We start from the raw sequence: 15,117 nt of genomic DNA on the forward strand, positions 1-15,117 counted from the left end.
ACCGAACGCAGTCTCTCCAGATGACAGTCCAGGGCCACCGGGAGACCCTCCATTTCCTGATTATCCGTGCTCCATCCTCTCCTCTAATCCTGGGGTTTCCCTGGCTCCGCCTCCACGACCCACGGATCTCCTGGTCCCAAGCTCGCCTTCTGGAATGGGGGGCCCAGTGCCGGACCCTCCTCTCTCCTCCTCCACCTCGACCTGACTGCCCGGAGGGTGGCTCCGGTTCAGCGCCACCCAATCTGCCACCGCCCTATCGGGATCTGGCCGCGGTGTTCGATAAGCAGCGAGCCACCGCACTGCCGCCTCACCGTCCATACGACATGGAGATCAAGCTCCAGCCAGGAACCATTCCACCCCGGGGGCACCTTTTTTCTCTCTCCCCCGCCGAGTCCAGAGCTATGGAGGACTATATCGACCAGGCCCTCCAGCAGGGTTTCATCCGACCCTCGTCGTCCCCAGGTGCTGCAGGCTTCTTCTTTGTGAGGAAAAAGGAGGGTGATCTCCGCCCCTGTATTGACTACAGAGGACTGAACTAGATCACAGTCAGAGATCGCCATCCTCTGCCGCTCCTCACGTCCGCCCTGGATGCCGTCTCCCAGGTGCAGATTGTCACCAAGCTGGACCTCCCGAGCGCCTACAACCTGGTCCATATCAAAGCTGGAGATGAGTGGAAGACGGTGTTCATCACCCCCACCGGTCACTGGGAGTACCAGGTCATGCCCTTCGGACTGTGCAATAGCCCCGCCGTTTTCCAACGCTTCATCAATGATGTCCTCCGTGACATGTTGGGACGGTGGGTGTTTGCCTACCTGGACGACATCCTGATATACTCCAAGTCAGAGGCTGAACACCACCACCATGTTCGCGCGGTCCTGACCCGGCTCCTGGACAACAACCTGTTCTGCAAGCCCGAGAAGTGCTCCTTCCACCAGCGGTCCGTTTCATTCCTGGGCTACCTGATCTCGGATCAGGGTCTAACCATGGACCCTCAGAAAGTCCAGGCGGTTAAGGACTGGCCCCTACCTACCAGCCTAAAGCAACTGCAGAGTTTTCTGGGTTTCTGCAACTTCTACCGTCGATTTATCAAAGACTTTAGCACCATTGTAGCACCTCTCACTTCTCTCACCCGACCGAGCCCTCCTGGTCAACCGTTCCGGCTCACCCCAGACGCCGTTCGGGCCTTCCACTACCTAGTCGCTCGTTTCACATCGGCTCCTATCCTGCGCCACCCGGACCAGGCAGTCCCTTTTGTGGTCGAGGTTGACGCCTCGGATGTCGGTGCTGGCGCCATCCTGTCCCAAGGCGGCCCCGACGACAGGCTACATCCCTGCGCCTACTTCTCCAGGAAGTTCTCCACCACCCAGCAGAAGTATGGCGTGGGGGATCGTGAACTGCTAGCCATAAAATGGGCGTTGGAGGAATGGAGGCAGTGGCTTCTGGGCACCTCTCAGCCGTTCACTATCTGGACTGACCACCAGAACCTAACCCACATACGGTCCGCCAAGCAGTTAAATCCTCGCCAGGCACGCTGGACGCTCTTCTTCGAACCCTACAAGTTCCATCTCGCTTATCGCCCCGGGACAAAGAACCAGAAAGCGGACGCCCTCTCCCGCCAGTTCACCCATTCAGCGCCCACGTCTGAGCCGGCGCCCATCCTCCCAGAGCACCGTTTTGTGGCCCACCTTGGGTGGCCGTTGGAGGAGGCCATCCAAAACGCCCTCCAGGGTGACCCAGCGCCACCAGAGACCCCCGCCGGTCGGCTCTACGTCCCCTCGGCCTGTCGCAGTGAGGCGTTGTCCTGGGCCCACTCATCACGCCTGTCTGGTCACGCAGGCTTCTCTCGGACTCTCAGGTTCCTTAAACGGGCTCTCTGGTGGCCACGTATGGAGAGGGATGTTAAGGAATACACGAGCGCTTGTGACGTCTGCGCCCGCTCTAAGGCATCCACCCAGGCTCCGGTTGGCACCCTCAGACCTCTTCCGGTGCCCAGCCGCCCCTGGTCCCATGTGGGGCTGGACTTTGTCACGGGTCTCCCGCCGGTCAACGACCTCGACACCATCCTGACGGTCACTGACCGGTTTTCCAAGGCTGTTCACTTCATCGCCCTCCCGGGCCTCCCCTCGGCCCGACGCACTGCAGAACTGTTTCTGGAGAACGTGGTGCGCCTCCACGGGTTCCCGGTCGACGTGGTCTCGGATCGTGGTCCCCAGTTCACGGCCCGTTTCTGGAAAGCCTTCTGCCATCTAGTGGGATCCTCTGTCAGCCTGTCTTCGGGCTACCACCCACAGACCAATGGTCAAACGGAGCGGGCAAACCAACAGTTGGGCCGGTACCTCCGCTGCTTTGTTTCGGCGCAGCCCTCGCAGTGGCCTAAGTACCTCCTCTGGGCGGAGCTGTCTCATAATCTCCACACCTCCTCGGCCACTCAGATGTCCCCTTTCGAGGTCTGCTATGGCTATCAGCCCCCGGTCTTTGCCCACCAGGAACCCGAAGTCGCGGTGCCGGCCGCTCAATCCCTGGTGAGGCGCTGCAAAAATGCATGGATCAAGGCGCGGGCCTCCATCACCCGGGCCAACGCCTGTTACTCCCACCAACACCTCCGCAGGCACCGCCCGGGCCCCTCCTATGCTCCAGGGGACAGGGTCTGGGTGTCCACGGCAGGCCTCCGGGTCCGCGCCGGTTCCAGGAAGCTCGCTCCCCGGTTCCTCGGACCCTACCCCGTGCAGAAGGTCATCAACCCGGACACGTACAGGCTGCGGCTGCCTACAAGCCTTCGCGTCCATCCCACCTTCCACACCTCCCGGCTCAAACCTTATGTGGAATCCTCACTCCTGCCGCCTCGGGCTCCGGCGCCTCCGCCGGCCCGCTTCCTCGACGGTGAGCCCATCTACACCGTCCGGCGCATTCTGGACGCTCGCCGCCGGGGTCGGGGTTGGCAATACCTTGTGGATTGGGCGGACTACGGCCCCGAGGAACGCTCCTGGGAGCCGGCCCGCTCCATCTTGGACCCTGCCCTCATCTCGGACTTCTGGGCCCACCGAGGTGGCCCGGGGACTTCTGGAGCCGTCCCTTGACCGGGGGGTCCTGTCAGAGTCCAAGCCCCCAGGCCGGGCTCTCCCAGCTGACCGGCTTCTGTCTCGGACCATTACCCAGCATGCCCCTCGCGGGGATTCCTTCCACGTTGCACCTGCGTCATCATGTCTATATATGGAAGACGCCACACCGGCTCTTCACTCAGTCATCGTTCCACCGTGTTCCATGATCAGAGTATTCAGAAGCTAAGACTGTTAAACCTCCACCTTTCTAACTCAGACCTCATCCTTCCGTCAGCCTTTTCAGCACCGCTTGCAGCCAGCAGTCTCTAATAAAAGCTCTTACTCCCGAACCCAGTCTTCGAGTCTGACATGAGTACGGTTCCAGTCATCTCTTTTGCACCAAGTTCCTGGATGTGCAGCCATGGGTGCAACTACCCGTTTTCTGAGGAGTGTGCAGACACATGACGTGATAAATGTGAACATTTTATATTTAAAATAATCAGTCTGGTGCATTTAGATAAAGCAGAGTATCAGGCTGGTAAGAAAGTGTAAAACAGCATCTATTTGTGGCATTATTCATGACGCTGTCCTTCCTTTAACCTTTGTTGAGCGCTGACCACAGCTGGTGACTGGGAGGTCCACTGATGCGTCCCTGCGGCTCAGCGAAGCTGAACTGGTGTTGCTTATTTACCGAAATAACAAACCAGCTGGGCAGCGCTCGCTGTAGAATGTGTGAGCGTGCAGAACGTAGAAACTACGTTACTCTCGCGACGATTTAAGGAACAAAGTCGAATCGAGCTGCTGTTATTTATTTATTGTTGTTTATAACAACATCATATATCAGGGAGGCTCTCAGCCCAGGGCTGGAGTCTGCAGATCGTTATTATCATAATTATTAGAATCGTGTTTTCTTCACACCGACACCAGAATATTCTGCTTTAATGTGCAGACACCCAAACCTTTAAAATAAAATAAAATCACATTAAAATGATTCATATTACATTGTTATTGAGAGATTATTTATGTGTGCACGCCAGTGGTTTGTTTAAGATGCCTGCAGATGAACGACATTTATAAATGTGGCTGCTATTTAAAATGTTACTGATTTGAAATTTGTTTAAATCATTTGGAAAATAATAGATTTACTGAATTTAAGATTTGCGTTTAATGTTTTCTTTCCATCGTGCAGAAGAATTTCTTTTCAGAACTGTACATTTCTACTGGAGTATAGATAAGATTATAGATTGTGTTCCTTCAGCGGGTCCAACCAGTGGTGTAGATAATTTAGAATACTGAAAAAAGCTAAAAATGAATAAAGTAATAAATGAAAGCAGAAATGGTTTTGTGACTGAGCTTTTACTTTAAATAGCATCTCTGTTTGAGGTAGAAACAATGAACAAATCGGAGATTTTACACACGGTAACACGCTCAGAGTGCATCTTCGAGCTGAAAACGTCTGATTTGTTAAATCTTGACTCAGACATTCCCAGTAACACTCAGCATAAGGAGTTGTTTGTGATGCTCTTCCAGACTGTCAGCATGTTGGATGAGAGTAGCTTTGTCCTTTGCCTTTACGGAAGGCGGAGATATCATTTATTTGTCTCTTTCACGTCCTTAGGAAGCAGCTTTCAGGCTCATTGTCCATTCTGAGACCTAAAAATAAAAGCATGAAGTGTCTTCTTTAAAACCTGCAAATAAACATCAACTGATGGGTGATAACACTGGAGAGAAAGCACCATAAAGTGTCAGTAAAATCCTGCGAATGTGTGCAAAGTTTAGATCTTATCAGCAACGTGAGAGCATGTGGCTCTGATCCAGATGTGACTTGACTGTTGACTAATGATTACAGATTCAGAACAAGCACAGAGGTCCTTCAAACAGGGGAAAAATCAGCAAGAGGAAGAGTCGTGTTCATACGGACAGAGCTTCTCTGACATAAACTTTAGACGAGGAGGCAGTGGTCCTCATGGAAACCTCTGTAGCGGCGTTAGAAGGTCTGTGTCCTCCTGAGGTCCCCTCGCCAACTGACCGGCTCTTCCTCCTGAAAGAGTTCCTGATCCCGGTGGAGAGGCGTTCAGAAACACGCCTCATGACCCGTCCAAGGCCACGATTCTTAGGCTTGATCAGACCAACGTCGTCCTCCAGCTCCTCAGGCGGCACGTCGATGTTTCCAGAGTACCAGAAGACCCACCAGATCAGGCTGAGGAAGATGATGATGGCACCAACGTAGATAAACAGGTCGTGGACCACCAGCCCTCCAAACACCCCCACCATCATGATGAGGACACCGAGTATGTCGTGGGCCACTGCGAACCAGAAGGAGCACTTGCAGCGGCCTACTGCGCCATAGCTCCTCTCTGCAACTGGCTCCACGCGCACAAATGTTGACATTGTGGAAGGTGAGATCCTCTAAAGAAGGAGAAGCAAAGTGACAGGTGCTGCAGGGCAGAGACGACACAAAACAACCCGCTGAGACTCCGCTCAAAGTCCACACAGTCAGTTATCAGCAGGAGCCGCACCAGCTCGGACTGTATTGGATGTTTCAGTTGCATCGTCATCGCTGACAAACACCAAGTCATTCATTCAAGCCCCTGGCTGAGTCGATCCCGCTTGTGCTTCTCCTTCAGAACAGGGACCCACACCAGCCCCACCACGACAAACATCAGCCCGACAGACAGGCAGGCCGAGGCCACGGATCGGGACGGGTCGGCGCCCCTGGGCGACCGCAGCGCGAAGAGTAGGATGCCTGCGGCGGACATCAGAAACCCCATCACCATGGTGATGATGGCTTTGTTGAGGATAGTCCAGCTCAGTGCTGCTGCTTCCCAACGCGAGCTCTGGGTCCCATCATGATGGGAAGCTTCGTCAGTCACCTCCATCGTTGAGCTGGTGCTCGTTTACGCTTCTGAGGAAGAAAATAAAAAGCGTGAAACAAGAATCTCTAGAACTTGAGTTGATGATTCAGCAGCAGCACCAGGAAAGACCTGCATCATATGCAGCAGATACACCCTTGTTGGGTTGAATGAACACAGGACCCACCCTCCTTAGCATTACCACACGCATGGAGCAGCTGCACAGGCTACAGCGTGATGACAATAGGGACGTCACCTGATACGGTCGACAGGTACACAGCTGACGGCTGGATTCATCACAGGTAAACAGTTGTCAAGGCCGCCGCAGCTTCAAGCCAGCAGTTTGTAGATTAGACCATTTGTCCACATCGTCCTCATTCACCCACATTTTTAGGGCTTTCCAGCATCAACTGCCTTTCAGGTCAAAGGTCTGATACTCTCCTTCAGGGTGTTCTGTTTAGGCGCAGCATTGAGGGTTAAATCCTGTCAGTAAATATCTGTTGCCTTTAAAAGCACATCACCATAACATATTGCTTATAAGTTTCCATTTATCTGATTAAACAAGCGCATCAAATGAAATCAGCTGTTGTGGTCAGACTTTTGAGCCTTTTTACCAAATAGCTTCTGTCACCGAGTCTTTTTCTGAATACTTATGCATGTATTACAGTAAGGTTCCTCTACCGTCCTCCTCTGGTGTGAAACAAAACACTGCTCGAGTCTGTTGTGAGCTTCCTCCTCTTGGTTCTTTTTTTTACTGGTGAAAACGTTTTGCACGACTGGATTTTTTTGTGGGTGGTGAACCAAGAAGCCCTGGAACTACTGTTGCATGTAAAAGGCTTTTAGCTACTTAATAAAAGACCGTTCCCCTGTTGCAAACACTGACATAAGGTTTCGTTATGAAAGAATTTACTAGTGTTTCTGCAACGTATATTAACTTATACATGTAAACCGCTTTTCTCCTCTCATTTATACATACATACACTCGCCTAAAGGATTATTAGGAACACCTGTTCAACTTCTCCTTAATGCAATCAACCATCGCTTAGCGTTTCCCGAGGCCATCGGCGTCCTGGTTACTAACTTTTCTGCCCTTCCTGAATGGTGGATAACCTCCAGTAAGATCATTTAGGGGCTTCACTATTTTTGAGAAGTCCTGGACAAATCGGTGATAATACCCCGCAAAGCCCCAAAATGACTTCAGCTCCTTGAGTGTCTGAGGTTTTGGCCAGGTGCGAAGGGCAGCAACCTTTTCGGGGTCAGTTTCAACTCCTTGGTTAGAAACAATGTGGCCTAAATACCTCACCGAGGTCTGAAAGAACCGACATTTAGAAGGTGAAAGTTTTAACCCATTTTCTCTTAGTTGTTGGAGGACGTGTATAAGCCTGGACTCATGTTCTTCTAGTGAGCTTGAAAACACTATGACGTCATCCAAAAAGACTAGTACTTCCTTGAGGTGTAGGTTGCCCATACACTTTTCCATTACTCTTTGGAAGGTACTAGGGGTGTTGGTAATGCCCTGGGGCATGCGATCAAACTCATAAAACCCCAATGGACAGACAAAGGCGGTCTTCGGCTTATCACGTTCTTCCATCTCTATTTGGTAATAGCCTGATTTAAGGTCCATTACTGAAAACCGTTTTGAGATGGATAAGGCGGAAAAGGCTTCTTCAAGATTGGGGAGTGCATATGCATCACGTATTGTCAGGGTGTTCAGCTTACGGTAGTCAATACATAAGCGGACCTCCCCGTTCTTTTTCCGTACCACTACTATTGGGGAGGAGTATGAGGATTCTGATTCCCGAATAATGTTAGCCTCCAGTAGGGTTTGCAGGTGTCGTCTTACAGCCTCGTGGTCATTTGGGTGAATTGGCCGAGATCGTTGTTTGAAAGGTGTGTTGTCGTTCAAGTTTATGTGATGTTTCACTTTTGTTGCATGGCCAAAATCTAGGTCATGGCAGGCAAAAACATCTCCATATTCGTTCAGTTTGTTTGTAATTCTTTCTTTCCACTCATTTGGGAGAGGAGACTCGCCAAATTGGAAGTTCAGTTTTGGTTGGGAACTCTGATTGGCAGGTTGAGTGGTTGCAGCACAACATTGGATGGTATCTCTCCCACTAGTTTGTGCAGGTAAGTCATGAATATGTTCTGGGGTGTGCAGTTCTGCTATAACACAACCATTGGGAAGTGTAATGTCATGCTCTGTCTCGTTCCTAATCCAGACCGGTAACCTCTGAGGGTGCTGCTCAGGTAAGTTCACAAGACGGCATTCTACAAAGATTCCACTCGGTAGGGTAGAAGATGGCTGCTCGATGATCACACATTTGCCAGCGTGATTAGCTTTGATGTAGCATTCTAGGGGCATTCTCCCTTGAGCAGGGACATGATGTTGTAATTTTCCTCTCAGTGTCATTAAGCCAACTCTTCCAGTGGAATCCTTTGCGTTCCTCAGTTTGAGAGTTCGGAGGATTTGCCTATAGCCATAGACTGGAGAAAGTTAATTTGGATTTTTTCTATTACAATACCCATCATAAACTACATCAGGTACATTGGTACCAATAAGGACTGGTAGATCACTGTTTGATCGTACATCTGGAACAACCAAAACTAAGGTTGAGACTTCAGGTTCTGCCTCAACAAAGTCTTTGGGAAATTTTAAGCTTAGCTCTACATAACCCAGGTACGGGACGTTCTGACCACTGGCAGCTTCTACATCTAAACATGCAATGGGGTGAATGGGATAATCTGAGAGGTTCGCATGATAGAACGATGATGACAAGTGGTCACTTGAGACCCAGAGTCTAGGAGACAGTTACACTGAACTCCTGCAACTGTGACGCTAGCAGTGCATTTCTGACCTACTAAGCCTTTTGGTAGCTGTATCTGGTCATCATCTGTAGAATAGGAATGAATGAGTGTTTTGGTACCGATTGCTGGTTCTGAATCTGTGGTGGGACATTCTTGAATGGGTCCAGTCCCTGTATGTCCCTCTGCAGGAAGGTCGGTTTAAAGACAGTTTACATTGTTCCTCGTATGCTTGTTGTTTTTGCTTGAACTCTGTTTAGTTCCAACAAGTTGTGGGTTTGGGTCATTGCTACACTCCTCAATCCCTCTCGTTTCCCTCCACCCGCATGTGCTCTGCTGTGTGTCTGATCCTCCCTCTTCCCCGCCCCTACTGCTCTGTGTGTGGACAGTCTGGACACACAGTTACACATGTTGACCAGCCGGCTCTTAGAGCTGGTTCGTTCACGACCAACACGTCATTACATCAGACCATTAGAAAATTCACTTTATGCATCTATTCATGGACGTAATTTTAGGGGGGGACAGGGGGGACATGTCCCCCCCCCCACTTTTTCCAAAGTCAAGCTTTGACCCCTGCATGTTTTACCATCCAAAAACAATATTACGCTATTTTAAATTGACACTGGTTGAGCTCTAGGACCAAGCAGAAAACAACCATTTGTGTTGAAGCCTGTTTCCCATTAGAACATACTGTAAAGACCCCCACCCCACCCCCCCACCCCACCCGTGTCCCCCCCACTTCTAAAGTGAAAATTACATCCATGCATCTATTATACACATTTTTTATTGAAAAAAAAGAAAAGAAAAAATAACTTTGGGCCATCTTATTTTCCCTTTCTAGACTTGTTGTCCGTCCTACATTTTCAGAATTCATACTTTTGTTTACCAACTTAAGATTTTAGGTTCATCTTAAACCTGACTGAAAAAAATCAGCTGGGCACACTGGGCCAGGTGTTTCTAGTTGTTTTAAGAATTTAAACATTTGTAACATCCTCTACAGACCCAAAGATTTTCTAGTTACCTAAATAAATATGTAATTCCTATACTCAAAAAAAGATTATCTGAACAAAAACTAAATGATCCAATATGCATGTAAACTATAGCTGCGTCAATAAACCTTATAGGGATCTGGCTGGAGTTTCATCCTGAACCAGCCCTCATGTAAACCCCTCTTATCTCTTAAGGTTGTGAATGACCAGTCACCAATTCTTGTCATGTGTCTTGCCCGTGTATGTCTGATCTCTGAATTGTGTGCACTGAAACTCTTAATTTCCCTCTGGGATTAATAAAGTATCTTTGATTTGATCACTGGGATTACAGGGAATTATGATGCATTTACATCAGTTGGTCAGCAGGTGGCAGTGTGTGGAGTATTTAGCCACACTAAAAAGTGTATCTGGAGTTAAATAAAAACAAACCTCACATTATTTACAACAGAGTTTATAACATGATAATTACATATAGAGAATAAAAGGATTGTTTAGAGTCAAATGTCCATTTTGAGTCTGTACAAACACTAGACGATCATTTCGCTCTCAGCGCTCTTCTTCTGCCCTTTTTCTCTGCCTTTCTGGCCGGTTTGCTTGGAGCTTTAGCTCCTTTCTTCACACCAGCAGGTTTAGCTGTTTTCTGCAGCTGCTGCTGCTGCTTCTTGGAAGGTTTCTAAAACAAAAAGATCAATGATCAAAGAGGAGAACCTACAGCCTATAAATTATAATTTAAAACTAATTTCACAAGTTGCAGCAGTGGACAGCACAGACCTCCAGTTTGGGCTTTTTGGTGGGCGTTTTAATGGGAACCAGCTGTGGGATTTCCTCATCCTCTTCCTCATCCCCTACTGCCTTTTTCTTCGGCTTGTCCTTTTTCTTTGCAACAGTTTGCTTTTTGTCTTCTGTCTTCTTACCTTTCTTTCTCTCTGCAGCTTTCTGAAATTTCACAGACAGGTTTAGCCGACAGACCGCATCACAACCCTTCCACCTTCATGTCGGGGCTCACCTGGCCTCGGGGGAAGTCCTCCCCACTGAGGTGGCTCAGCTCGGAGGTGTAGATGGGTAAGGCCACGGATGCTTGACTCTTTAAATGGATCAGCTTCATTACTGGTCCTTTCTGTCAACACAGCGGGTAATAAGTGATGCAAATGAAGTGTGAGTTTGAACAAAAACTAAAGACTGTGTGGGTTAGCAGTTCCACAGCACAAGAAAACAGAAGGTGGCAAAGGCTGGACAGCACTGATGCTAGAAGAACTCGAGACAAAGACTAGCAACATCACAGACCAGTGACACCAACATCTGCCCAGAGGTTTGAGATGGTTGGAACCTGCACAGACGGAAAAAGAGCTTTTTCCTCAAGCCTTGAGGTTTCCATCACCCCCCTGTAGAATATTGTGCCTTGTGATTATTTTGTAGAAGGGAGATTTATTTTTCTTTCTAAAGCCCAGTTCACAGATCTTTTAATCGTCAGATCATTTACCAAGCACAAGGGAAACACGCGATGAAAAGGCACGGATGTAAAGGTCACAGCCCAAGGGTGTGGTGTGCAGTAACTCGGCTAACGTTTATGTAGCTTTAGCCTTTTACTGCAGGTAACAGGTAACATGGCTGGGAAAATAGGAAACAATGAGCGCCCTGAAAAGGAAAGTTAAGCAGAGCGGCAGACATCGCTGATAATAAGGTTGACAAAAACTGTTCACTTGTGTGGACGTGTTGTACCCAAGCCCCCACAATGCGGCTCTAAAATTGGGCCCAACCCGGAAGTACCAGAAATTGCAGTTCCACCCTCATCCACTGGGGGCTGGTGTCAGAAGCGAGCAAATCCTCACTGACTCCCATGTTAAAAATACCAATTTCACAGCAGAAATAAACATGTTTACAGCCTGGTACCAAAACATGTTTTTGGTTTAAATTATCTAGTTTACACTCATGACAACTCTGAGGGGGGTGAATTTTATTCTCACTGTTTAAGTGTATTAAAAGCCTAAAATTCTGTATAATTAATGAGCATCAGACCCACGTGACCGCAGAGCTAGCTCGTGGAAAGGCCTCAGTAGAGCCTCGGTCTGGCTTGGAAACTGCTCCGGGATTTTGAGTCTCTGTGTTTGTGTATTCTTTATTGGATATTATTTGTGCAATTGTTGGACAAAACAACTTGCTGTGGCATTAATTGCGCTAATAGAGCGTCCAAGGAGTCTCCACTTCATTTTTTCGGTAAGTAAAATTATATTTTTGTATTTTAGATCACTGCCGAGCTGAGCTTAGATTTTAATAAGTACTGTTTAACCATGAAATTTAAATGTAATAGGGTAAAACCCAGTGCATTTAACATAAAGCTGCACTTTAGAAAATGGGTTGAAATATAACATGTTGGTGGAGCTGGGTTCTAACTATCGGCTTGTGGAGCTCTCGGTAGACGGATGTTTTCCACCCGGTTTTACACAGCGGTCAGCCCGGCGTATCTCTGACTCAGAAGCTCTGGTGTTGTGCACAGTTAACTCCGGTTGTAGCTAGGTTGCTACCTACGTTAGCTTAGCTCCAACATTCGCATTAGCTTTGGGTTAGCTTCTGGTTAGCTTGAAGCTAGTTCAACCGGGTGTCGTCACTTGATCCCAGCCTTACAGCCCCACCTCTTCCCTTTTTTGGAATTGTCTGGGCTTGACGGCAACCTGCTGAAGGTTTTCACTGATATGAAACTTTGTTTTGTTCGTTTTTCGCTGTATTTTATTGCTTCTTAAATAAACTACATTTAAAACAATCAGACATTGAGAATTGAATGTCTGTTTTTATTTTTATTTTAAACCAGCAGAACATTTTTGTTCATTTTTGTTCTGTTCTCTAATGAGAGAAGATTTCAGTTTAAAACAACTTTTGTCAATCCAAAACAGTTCAATAAGGCTCGACATGTTCAGCTTTAGAAAATAAATCTTTAAGTGAAAAATTATCTTCTAATATATTCAAATCTCACTTTAAAGCACCGGAGAGCATCAAAGAGGCCCAAAAACAGTGATTTGTTTTATATTGTGATATATACTGACTGATAAGAACTGGCTCTGACTGATTCTGGTACCAGTCTGAACACCAAACCCTGGTGGTCTAAATTAGTTGTTTTTGTTGACAGATGTTGTCTAAATAACAACAAAGACACCAGCAGCAAATAAGTAAAATGCTTCACACTTATCGTGCATTTGGTCATTCTTAATTGGTGGAAAAACAAGTTTAAAAGTTGTGCTGAATAACCAATCTGACGAGTAAAACAGACAGCAAACAGACTATCAAAGATCAAACTCTCAACTGTATCACACCCACCATCTCGAGTTTGGCCACGATGGCTTGGACCGCCGCTTCAATGTTTTCTGTCACCTCATCTGCTGTCATGTCCGACTGAGCGACGCGTGCCATGCTGGAAAATGACCAAGTTGGATGGTGAAACGCGTGGCAGCAGAACGACAGGTTTTAACACAACCGTTACGCTTATTATGTATCAAAGTTGTAGAGACAGGCTCCATCAGAGGGAGGACCATCTGGATTTACATTGAGTCTCTCTGGCACCAAAATAACCCACGTCAAACAGAAACCATCAACAGGGTTGTACAGAGGTGCGGTTGATTCACAACATTAAACTTTCATCCCAGTCTGTTACACCCCCCCATTCAAATAAAACAGGTGTTTTCAATCTGCTGCAACAGGGATGGAAACATCCTGGGACTGATCTCACCAGCAGCAGCCTTTGTTGGTGACCGTCAGGGTGGTGCCCTGGATGATGTTCTGGATGTCTCGGGCCAGATGGTTACTCTGCAAGTTCACAGATAGAGGTGCTCTGCAAAGACAATAACATGGCGGCAATACTTGGAACTCCCTTCTCTCAACACGCTCACTTAAACAGCTGGGATAGTTCGTACCTTTTCCTTTCATAGAAATGCTTTCCGAGATGGGACGGCAGAAGCCGACGGACACGGGCATCGGCGAGGAAGATGCTGAAGTTTCCCAGCAGGCGACGCTTGGCTTCATAGGGTTTATATTCTGTCTTCAGAACCCTGTACGGTATAATCTACCAAAACAACAAATAATCAGTACATTGGAAACTTTGACTTTGTTTAATGACCAAACTGTTACACTGCTGACATCACTGGACATTGTGGTAGAGTTAAATTATGGTAGCATGGTCAGATTACCTCTGATATGTTCTTGACACCTTTCTCCTGCAGCAGCTTCTTATAAAACCTCTGGGTCTGATCTGAGGTCATTCGGGGCTCATCCTTAGTGAAGAGGCAAACTTCCTCCGTGTCAGACTGATGGCCATGGGGCAAAGGACTGAAGAACGGAACACACACTTAAAATGATGGCAAACACAGTTCAGTAATAGAGCAACTCCCCAGTCCCGGACTGCGGGACTCACATCTGGATGCATTGCTTCTTCTTAGGGATCTTCCACAGGGTGAAGAGCAGGCTGATCGGCTGGGTCTCCTCCGAGAACAGCGAGTCTGAAGCGGCTGCTTTAGTTTTGAGAAACGCCTGCAAGGCTTGGACGGCCTTTTTCACCTGCAAATGTAAATAAACGTAAACTTAGGAACTCCTGCTTAAAGTCCCAGGACATCCACGAGGTCCAGAATGAAGCTAGCGTGTCTCGAGCCTGACTTAACAACGCCCAAACAAGCTAACTTGTGTTCGCTACATCTACCGGAAATAGCTACAAGCTCACAAACGCAGTTTCTGATACTTCAAACAACACTTGATACAACTGTGAGAGGATAAACGACACTTTAGAGACTTTTACCTGCGCCCGGTCTAGTTTTACTTCTGACTTTTCCGCCATGCCGTCCGCTTCACGTGCGAAGACAACGCGCATGCGCAATACAGACTCGTGGGCCACGTGACGAATACAAATTGAAAAACTTTATTCGTATGTCAAAAACTGACAAAAATGAGAATTTGAGGCTAAAATACTATTTCACGTGCGCATTTTTCTGTTAACACGTTTCAAAAACAAAATGTGATCAGAATAAGTGAAACTATAAGGAAGAAATTTGAAACCCAAAAATATCTTTGCATTAGTTTTTATGCAGACATAAATCTAGCAAGAAAACCTGTTTATACTAGCTTAGATGTGTTTATTATGACAACTGTCTCCAGCTCAGAGAAGTAAACAGTGTAACAAACTATTTTTAATTTAACTGTCTGGCCTTACAAGATATAAAAATTAATAGTAAAACAGTCTGACTGAGTGCTGCCTGCGTGGTTGTGCTTACCTGTAAATATTAACCACTCAGGGAGGAATTCAGATTTTCCTAACTTAAGTCCAGGATTCCCCATTCAGAGCAATGTGTGTAATCTCTGAGGTGACCTGAAGAAACCCTTAGATCCAACATTAATAAAGCTTATGTCAACACTGATGCACGTGTTAAACTCTTTAATGAAGATCTTCACTTACAAATG

General features: G+C 47.5%; 3 protein-coding genes and 1 non-coding gene across 4 annotated transcripts; all 4 read right to left on the reverse strand.

The window, feature by feature from the left end:
• Positions 1 to 4,803: 4,803 nt before the first annotated feature.
• LOC107387542 (transmembrane protein 238-like) lies at positions 4,804 to 5,572 on the reverse strand. Its single transcript, XM_015962558.3, has one exon. The coding sequence runs from the start codon at positions 5,427 to 5,429 to the stop codon at positions 4,950 to 4,952; it is 480 nt and encodes a 159-aa protein (XP_015818044.1). The 5' UTR covers positions 5,430 to 5,572; the 3' UTR covers positions 4,804 to 4,949.
• LOC129166529 (phosphoinositide-interacting protein-like) lies at positions 5,478 to 5,931 on the reverse strand. The gene has a single exon (XM_070545513.1). The coding sequence runs from the start codon at positions 5,915 to 5,917 to the stop codon at positions 5,618 to 5,620; it is 300 nt and encodes a 99-aa protein (XP_070401614.1). The 5' UTR covers positions 5,918 to 5,931; the 3' UTR covers positions 5,478 to 5,617.
• A 4,185-nt stretch (positions 5,932 to 10,116) lies between these two features.
• Positions 10,117 to 14,546, reverse strand: rsl1d1 (ribosomal L1 domain containing 1). The gene is made up of 9 exons (XM_015963685.3): positions 14,459 to 14,546; positions 14,081 to 14,223; positions 13,857 to 13,995; positions 13,584 to 13,732; positions 13,400 to 13,501; positions 12,991 to 13,084; positions 10,688 to 10,798; positions 10,453 to 10,617; positions 10,117 to 10,354 (listed from the first exon to the last, which is right to left on the reverse strand). Exons 1-9 carry the CDS (start codon positions 14,528 to 14,530, stop codon positions 10,217 to 10,219), a joined length of 1,113 nt encoding a protein of 370 aa, XP_015819171.1. The 5' UTR covers positions 14,531 to 14,546; the 3' UTR covers positions 10,117 to 10,216.
• Positions 13,159 to 13,284, reverse strand: LOC129166629 (small nucleolar RNA SNORA55). Its single transcript, XR_008565614.1, has one exon. It is a non-coding gene; the product is annotated as a small nucleolar RNA SNORA55 (small nucleolar RNA).
• Positions 14,547 to 15,117: the final 571 nt, after the last annotated feature.

This window comes from Nothobranchius furzeri, chromosome 16 (assembly GCF_043380555.1).
Source record: "Nothobranchius furzeri strain GRZ-AD chromosome 16, NfurGRZ-RIMD1, whole genome shotgun sequence".
In the NCBI taxonomy this organism is placed as follows: domain Eukaryota; kingdom Metazoa; phylum Chordata; class Actinopteri; order Cyprinodontiformes; family Nothobranchiidae; genus Nothobranchius; species Nothobranchius furzeri.